The following is a 9,612-nucleotide window of genomic DNA, read 5'->3' on the forward strand; positions in this document are numbered from 1 at the left end:
TGAACATTAACAAAAAGTTACCTGCTCCTGGACATCTTCATGTTCAGAATTCAACAATTTAATAAAAATTGGGACAGCTCCAGTCTCTATTACTACTTTAGTATGCAGAAATGTTCCAGATGCTATATTTGTAAGAGCCCATGCTGCTTCAAACTAAGAAACAAAAATACAGTTAATTTAAACAAAACATTCTGCCAAAGCTCACACTTACTTTCTAGGCAGTTTTTATTGTTAATATTATGTATATAAAGGTAAAGGTTCCCCTTGACATCTTTAGTCCAGTTGTGTCTGACATCTAGGGGGCGGTGCTCATCCCGTTTTTCAAGCCGTAGAGTCAGCACTTGTCCGATGACAGTTTCCGTTGTCACGTGGCCAGCGTGACTAGGGAACACCATTTTACCTTCCCATTGAGATGGTACCTATTTATCTACTCGCATTTACATGCTTTCAAACTGCTAGGTTGGCAAGGAGCTGGGACAAAGTGACGGGAGCTCACTCTGTCACATGGATTCGATCTTACGACTGCTGGTCTTCTGACCCTGCAGCACAGGCTATGTATAGTTTATTATAAAAAGTATTATTCCTGCAACAGCGTTAGGGCCAGCAAAGAAGACGAAGAAGAAGAAACACCATATCCCAATAGAAAAATATGAACTGTTAGAATATTGATGTTTCCCTAAAATCTTGGCATATATTTCCAAATGAACTCACCTGAAGAGTACAATTGTCATGACTTTCCAAAAATTTCACAAATCTTTGCACAACTCCTGGTTTTTGTATGACTTCATCTATTGGAGGATTAGGTTCTAAAAATAAAGATTAATTCAATACACAAAAGCTAAAGCTACATCCAGTTTCAGAAGAAGATTCAGAAAGAGAATGAATAAAGAAAAGGCTAAGTAACAGAGCTTCTATAGTATAGTTACTAGAATACTGGACCTGGAGGGGGAATGGTTTCTGTCCCCATTAAGCAACAAAGCTCAATGTGAAGCGAGTCACTCTGCTTTGCAGACAAGAAGGATATATAAGCTTATATTATCTCTTTGAATCAAGCTCATCACTGCTTCAAAAACGCCTTGTGCAATCATCCCTTGACTCCAATACAAGCCTTAAAATAGCCAGAGTTATTCATAGGGATTAAACACTATCAACCTCCCCACAACGCTTAAATTGTTGCAACTGCTTGATTGCCTTGGGATTATAAATGCTCTTCTCCTGATTTCAAGATGAACATCTTTGCCCTGCAAAATAACCATATAACAGGGATAGATGTAACTGTGAGGAAAAGAGCATACTCTGCTGTGTCCCTTCCATATCTATGATTTCTTTGTGGGTCTCCATTTATCAGTGAAACATTACTAAGACAGGTTTTCAAATACTGAAAGAAGAATGTAAGAATTACATCTATAACAATTAAGACTGGGCCCACCAATCAGCTACAGAAAGGCTGGGGAATCTGTCGTCTCCAGATGGGGTTAGATATTACAGCTCTTATCATAAACTGTATGACTGTTGTCACAGGAATGCTAAAAATTGTTTCTGAGACACCCCAGATTTGGTTATATACAGTGGTGCCTCGCACAACGGGTGCCTCACACAACGATGAATTCACACAACGATGCCTTTTTCTGTTAAATTTGCCACCTCACACAGCGATGTTTCCTATGGGGGATTTTCACACAACGATGTCTCTTTTTCGTTCCTGTAAAAGTGTCTTACAATGTTTGGAAGCTGTTTTAAATGCTTGCAATGGTTAGCCCACCTCCTGAAACCTATGCAAACTGATTTTGGTGTTGTTCTGACACTTCGTTAATTTGTGGTGATTTTTTGTTTTTCCCCCTCATTGAACTCCATGCATTTCAATGAGGGGGAAAAACAAAAAATTACCATAAATTAACGAAGTGTCAGAACAACACCAAAATCAGTTTGCATAGGTTTCAGGAGGTGGGCTAACCATTGCAAGCATTTAAAACGGCTTCCAAACATTGTAAGACACTTTTACAGGAGCGAAAAAGGACTTCGCAAAGCCATTGAAATGTATTGAGTCGGCTTCAATACATTCCAATGGAGGAAACATTGTTTCACACAGTGATGTTTCCTATGGGGATTTTCACTCAGCGATGGCAATCCATTCCAATTGGAACGGATTAACCAGTTTTCAATGCATTCCTATGGGAAATGGTGTTTCACAGAACGATGTTTCACACAACGTTGATTTTTTTTGGAACCAATTAACATCGTTGTGTGAGGCACCACTGTATTATATCTCCTATCAGTCCTGACCACGAAACATGTTGGTTCAGGCAGATGAGAACAAGAGTCACAGAAACAACTCTTAGCATTCTTAGAGATTACTAGAGCAGGAAAGTACAGCAGAATATGAACAAAGGATGTAATCCCTGCCCTGCTACTGTCTGAGCTGCTTGTTTCTCTTGTTTTCACATTCTGATTTTTTGGCACTCAGCCATCACAGCTGAATCAACCGAACCACACATGTGATTTAAAAACAGATGAAAACAATTCAACAAGCTGTTTTGAGAATGAACCTGTTTTTCCAATATGCTTTCAAATGCATGGGAATAACATTAGCAACTGCAATTTTTAAAAGCACACAGCAAAGGACACAAAAGTGGTTTACCTTTAGAAAGCAATTTTCTAAATCTCTGGGTTGCTGCAAGTTGTTGGTTTGGATCATCTGAGAAAATCATCTGTACCATATCAGATGTAATTACATCTTCCTTTTAAAAAAAACCAAATATGAAAGAGATAAATCAATGTCAAATGTTTAAATCACCTCTGTCAATATGCTTAGTTTGTGGTTGTTTACCTCAGGAATAGGTACAGTAGAGCTCACATCAGGATCTTGGATTGGGCTTTCTTGCATTGATTCTTCATTTCCCAGCAGATAAACATTTCTGCGTTTAAATAACTGAATAAAAAATGTGAAATAATATTTTTGATAGGCAATATCATAAGATTTGTCTCCATAAAAAAATACAACTGTTTTATTAGTTTCTCACTTCTAAAACACATTTGATCAATATCCTCTATTTTCTAGGTACTTAAGTGATTTCATGTATAATCTATGATGAAGTGCCTTCTTATATTTCTTTTCCCATCCCTTTTAGAAACAAGATCTTTGATCCAAATCTGAGCTGATATACCTCAGTGATTGATGTGCCTGGCTATGGAGCCAGGATCAGGATTTTGAATCAAGAGAGGCACCAAATGAGATCACCAGGAATGCATGCGGTTGATGTGCTCTATTACCTGTGCAACCCTGAGCAAGTTGCAGAATCCCAGAGTATCTCAGAAGGAAGGACAGCTAAACAACTTTTGAGCAGTTTATAGATAGAAAACTCTTGAAGGGTTGCCATAAATCAGAATCAGTTTGAACACACATCATCATAATCACTGCGATGGCCATAACATAATTTTAGAAATACAGTTAGCCACACTTTTATTTACTTTGGTGTTTATTACAAGCAACGGTTAAAGAAGAACAAGATTAATTTGTATAGAAAATAGAAAATGTCTCAAAAGAACCTGTGCTTGAATGCGTAATCTTAGCTCTAAATTGTGCCTAGATGTTTTCTAACTGAGATGTACTATATAAAAAGCAACATGTAATGCTGTAATAGAGAAGTTATTTATCTTCAAAGAATAATTACTATTTCTCCCTCTCTGGAAAGATTTCTAGAAGGCTGTCCAGGGCAAATCTATAAACAGTAACTATTGTGTCTTTATGTGTCTCATTTTTCCCTCAAGTCTATGTATCTAAGAGCACCAGATGCTTGTATTCAGGGACAGTTGGCTGGTCACTGATAAAGAATAAAAATTTGGCTCTTGGCATTATCCAACATGGCACTTCTTATTCTAATACTCTTTTATTATGAAAATTAAACTGCTATGTTAAAAAAACAAGAAATAAACTCACTTTTCTGGAAATGAATCCTGAACACACACATAATCAACTATTGTAAATATTGTGTTTACACAATCAGGAAAATACCTAAATTGAATCTCAAATAAAAAAAATCCTGTGTATCACCAAAGAAGTGCTTTCCACAGGATGCTGAACAATTATGAACAATGGTACATCACACAAATTAACGCCTAAGTAGTTTCCTACTATCTGTTAGTTTAGCACAGCCATTCTCAACAGGGGAGAATGGCTGTGCTTCCCTGGCACATTTGAAGGGAAGCACAGATTGAAAAAAGGGAGAAGGAGATTTTCTGTTCATTTGTTCATGCTGTATCCTTGTTTGACACAGGGCCTTGGAACCTGATGAAATGTTCCTAAAAAGGACTGTGGCCAAAAAATGGTTGGGAATGGCTGGTTAGCAGACCACAGACACATTCAGACACACAGATAATTCTGCTAATCTATTTTGGTACAAACAATCCTACTCATTCCTACTAAGAAGGCAAATTATTTACACAAGACTTACTTAAAAAAACAAAACAGAAATAAAATGGCAGACTATATTTTTATACACTTACTTGCTCTTCCCTTTTTTGTTTCCGAAGCTGAATACCTTCCTCTTCTCTTCGTCGCCTCATTTCTTGAGGATTGAGGGCATTGTTCTTATAACTTTTCATTCTGTAATGATCTTTTTCTGGGCTTGCCATAGTATCTATGATAAAAAGCAACAGAGATCACACAAAACTGAAAAGGATGACATTTTCTTATATTGACTGCAACTGGTTCTGTGAAAGCAAAAAGAAACAATCAAGACATACATGTGAATAGATACAGTGAATTCATAAAAAGAGGATCTGCATCTCCTTGTATAATACCAACAACATTTATCTGCTACACAGAGAATTTTAGCTATTACCAGATAACGGAAATTCAGCAGTAAGTTGCAACTACCCTGAAATTCAGCAGTAAGTTGCAACTAGAGTAGATCCCCTGAACCCTGGGTTGGTTGCTGAATCAACTACTCTGTAATTTCCACTAATCCAAGGGCTAACTCTAGTTACAACTTACTGCGGGATTTCAGTTTTGTGAAACCTTTAACACACTGATTCCCAACCTTTTTTGAGGCACAACTATGTATATAATAGCCATGTAACCTGCAATACCACCCTGTCATATTTACATAAAAAGGCATTTTAATAGGGTAAAATCATCCCATCTGACAAAGTAGAACTTCTTTCTCCTTGCAAAGGGCTTACTTCTCATACATACACATATACACTAACTTTAATATTCCGCTCTGAAAGCTCAACAAAGAAATCATTTAAGAAGAGTGTGGTGGCGCTGTGGGCTAAACCGCAGAAGCTTGTGCTGCAGGGTCAGAAGACCAGCAGTCGTAACTTCGAATCCACGCGACGGAGTGAGCGCCCGTCGCTTGTCCCAGCTCCCGCCAACCTAGCGGTTCGAAAGCATGCAAATGCGAGTAGATAAATAGGTACCACCTCGGTGGGAAGGTAAACAGCGTTCCGTGTCTAAATCACACTGGCCATGTGACCACGGAAAGATTGTCTTAGGACAAAACGCTGGCTCTATGGCTTGAAGAGCAGGATGAGCGCCGCCCCCTAGAGTCGGACACGACTGGACAAAAATTGTCAAGGGGAACCTTTACCTTTATCTTACAACACATATGGTGTCACTTCAAGAACTGACACCAAACAAAGATGTTCTTCTTATTATAGGGGATTGGAATGCTGAGGAAGGGAGTCAAGAGATAAAAGGAACAACAGGTAAGTTTGGCCTTGGAGTTCAAAACGAAGCAGGGCAAAGGCTAATAAACTTTTGTCAAGAGAACAAGCTGGTCATCACAAACACTCTGTTCCAACAACACAAGAGGCGACTCTACACATGGACATCACCAGATGGGCAATACCAAAATCAGATTATATTCTCTGTAGCCAAAGATGGAGAAGCTCTATACAATCAGCAAAAAGAAGACCTGGAGCTGATTGTGGCTCTGATCATCAGCTTCTTATAGCAAAACGTAAGCTTAAACTGAAGAAATTAGGAAAAACCACTAGGCTAGTCAGATATAATCTAAACCAAATCCCTTATGAATACACAGTGGAAGTGAAGAACAGATTTAAGGAACTAGATGTGGTGGACAGAGTGCCTGAAGAACTATGGATGGAGGGCCATAACATTGTACAGGAGGCAGTAACAAAAAACATCCCAAAGAAAAGGAAATGCAAGAAAGCAAAGTGGCTGTCAAATGAGGCCTTACAAATAGCAGAGAAGAGAAGGGAAACCAAATGCAAGGAAGATAGGGAAGGTTACAGAAAATTGAATGCAGACTTCCAAAGAAGAGCAAGGAGAGACAAGAGGGCCTTCTTAAATGAACAGTGCAAATAGAGGAAACTAATAGAAAGGGAAAAACCAGAGATCTGTTCAAGAAAATTGGAGATACTAAACAAACCTTTTGTGCAAAGGTGGACATGATAAAGGACAAAAATGGCAGTGACGCAACAGAAGCAGAAGACATCAAGAAGAGGTGGCAAAAATACACAGAAGAATTATACCAGAATGATCTGGATGTCCCGGACAACCCAGATAGTGTGGTTATTGACCTTGAGCCAGACATCCTGGAGAGTGAAGTCAAGTGGGCCTTTCTTTGAAAGCATGACTAACAACAAGGCCAGTGGAGGTGATGTCATTCCAGTGGAATTATTTAAAATCTTAAAAGATGACACTTTTAAGGTGCTACACTCAATATGCCAGCAACCTTGGAAAACTCAGCAGTGGCCAGAGGATTGGAAAAGATCAGTCTATATTCCAATCCCAAAGAACAGCAGTGTCAAAGAATGCTCCAAGTACCATACAATTGCACTCATTTCACATGCTAGCAAGGCTATGTTCAAAATCCTACAAGGTAGGCTTCAGCAGTATGTGGACCGAGAACTCCCAGAAGTACAAGCTGGATTTCAAGGGGCAGAGGAACTAGAGACCAAATTGCTAACATGCACTGAATTACGGAGAAAGAGAGAGTTCCAGAAAAACATCTACTTCTGCTTCATTGACTACATAAAAGCCTTTGACTGTGTGGACCACAACAATGGCAAGTCCTTAAAGAAATGGGATTGCCTGACCACCATATCTATCTTTTGAGAAATCTATATGTGGGACAGGAATTTCAGTATCAAATAGGGGAAAAACACAAATGTGTTCACTGTACTGTACCATCTAGACAAAGCAAATAACATACCAATGCTTATCCATCAATTCACCTCCAGAAACATGTAATAATACTACTTAATTTCCCTACTATTAAAAGGTTACCCTTGACATTTTTAGTCCAGTCGTGTCCGACTCAGGGGCGGTGCTCATCCTGTTTTCAAGCTGTAGAGCCAGCGCTTGTCCAAAGACAGTTTCCATTGTCACATGGCCAGCGTGACTAGGGAACGCCGTTTTACCTTCCCACCGAGGTGGTACCTATTTATCTACTCGCATTTGCATGCTTTTGAACTGCTAGGTTGGCAAGGATTTAGCTCACAGCACCACCATGTCCCTACTATTACTACTTTTCAATTCACACGTTATTAGCACACGACTCCATTCTAGTCTGACAAGTACTTCTACTTAGTCAATACTTGCATTATCTTAAAATCCGTATATCCCTAAAATGGTGAAAATTTAGTTCAAATATTCATGCGTGCCTACTCAGACACAACACTTTTTTTCTGTTCAAAAACACACTCCCACTTGTTCAGATGGCACTAATACATGATACTAATAATAATACAGAACATATGCAGTATGGCTTTCAAGGATTTTAAACTAGATACTAAAAATCAACCTAGCTTGTTACAAAATCTTCATGACATGTGGCTTTCAAATGTTCTTGAATCTATGTAAAGATCTCACAGAACTAACATGATAAAGAAATTGGTATCACCCACTCAGACTCAACTCAAACATTGAAATTCTAGTCATGAAGTGCATAGCTATGGGTGCCAAGGAGCTCTAGAAGAATAAAAACAAAAAGCAGGCTAATTCTTTAAAAGCAATTTGATATACAGCAATGAACAAGAAACTTCACAGCATAGAAATAAAAGCCCCCCAGTTCAACCACCATTACAAGCACACAGTAACATACGCTGCACAAAAAGCTGGCAGACCTACTTACAGCTATCGGGTGCAGCAAAACCATGCCCATGTTTCAACAACTCTCCTTGCCAAGATAACCATGATGCCTAGGGCTTGAAAATTTTTTAGAATGTTTCACCAGTCAGTCAAAAATTTCACCAGTCAGCAGGACCAGACTATAGCCTTGCAATTTATTGGTTTATACCCTCAGACTTGGGTTGCTTTATTACCTGCGTGCCTGTGGGATCATGAAGCTGGTATTTTGAATGCCTTTTGAATGTCTCCAGCAAAAATAAAACTGAAAGCAAAAGCACCCAGGCTCTTAAGGAGCCACAGTTCTCTCCCACCCCAGGATATGTCCTCTTTAGGTTGAAATTGGGAGCATGGAATCTCCATATTCTCCAGCATGGGGCTACTCTACATTCTCCTGCAGAGCTATATCTCTATGTATCATTCAAACTCTCTTCTCGCATGAAGAGGGCAGTTTTCCTTTTGCAACAGGAGGGGAGAACTGCAGGATTAGAGAGAGACAGGCAGAGGAGAAGGAGGCAGGCAGAGAGGGAGCTGTGACTCAATGAGCAGCATTTTTCACTCGTCACAGACGAATGGACAAGTGCATTTTTCAAGCCCTGATGCTATTTTCTACTAAGTGCAACAGACCATCATTGCTCCTCCCATCTTTGAAGCTGCAGAGATAAATGGAGACTGCCTGCATGGCTGCCTGATAAGACTGGTCTACAATTTTTTAGACATCTGCTTCAGAGGTAAAATGTGCTATTTAATATGTATTTTGATGTGTTGAATTTAAATATGACAATTGAAACAACCTACTGGCTACTGTTTCCAAGATGTATAAATTTCTATATTTTACATCTATAAATATATTGTGTAGTTTTTATCATAAATTGTAAACCTAGGTCTTTTCATGTGTTTATGCTTGCTTTACATGATAATATTTTGCATGTCCTGTTTGTGTCACACTAAAAATCAGCAAAAAGATTATATAAAATATATTATGAAACAAAAGATAAAAATCTATTATTACATATTTTAGTCCTATTTGGTGTTTACTCAGCAGTTCTTAGCTTGTTTCTTGTATTCACTAAATGGAGCATCTCGTCGCTGTCCAGCAATAGTCTGCAAGCATGTATCTTAAGTGACATGTTCCAACCAAGGTTTTTATAAGACTTCAGGAGGTTTTCCACCACCAACCTGTAGTTGTCTGCCTTGTTTCCGAGAAAATTTATTGCCAATAACTGGAAAGCTTCCCATGCAGCCTTTTCCTTGCCATGCAGTACATAATCAAATGCATCATTTCAAGGAAGTTCATGAAGCTGAACACCAACAAAGACACTTTCCTTTATCTTAGCTTCACTTAACTTTGGAAATTTTCCACAGATGTACTCAAAAGCTGCTTGTGTTTTGTCCATGGCCTCGACAAAGTTCCTCAGCAGACCCAGCTTGTAAGGGTAGTAACAAAATCTTCCTTGATTCAACAAGTGATGGATACTCAAGACTTTTGATTCCAGGCTCCAATGACTATCAGAGTG

General features: G+C 38.8%; 1 protein-coding gene across 1 annotated transcript in view; it reads right to left on the reverse strand.

Annotated features, from left to right (window-relative positions):
• The window catches only part of KPNA5 (karyopherin subunit alpha 5), a 28,645-nt gene that overhangs the window by 16,700 nt on the left and 2,333 nt on the right, over positions 1-9,612 (reverse strand). Inside the window, exons 2-6 of the mRNA XM_020802187.3 lie at positions 4,504-4,637; positions 2,828-2,929; positions 2,639-2,738; positions 712-806; positions 22-153 (exon numbers count right to left, since the gene is read on the reverse strand). Of these exons, the coding sequence (XP_020657846.1) occupies positions 22-153; positions 712-806; positions 2,639-2,738; positions 2,828-2,929; positions 4,504-4,637 (563 nt within the window). The remainder of the gene's footprint in view (positions 1-21; positions 154-711; positions 807-2,638; positions 2,739-2,827; positions 2,930-4,503; positions 4,638-9,612) is intronic.

The sequence above is a fragment of the Pogona vitticeps genome, chromosome 1 (assembly GCF_051106095.1).
Source record: "Pogona vitticeps strain Pit_001003342236 chromosome 1, PviZW2.1, whole genome shotgun sequence".
Classification (NCBI taxonomy): domain Eukaryota; kingdom Metazoa; phylum Chordata; class Lepidosauria; order Squamata; family Agamidae; genus Pogona; species Pogona vitticeps.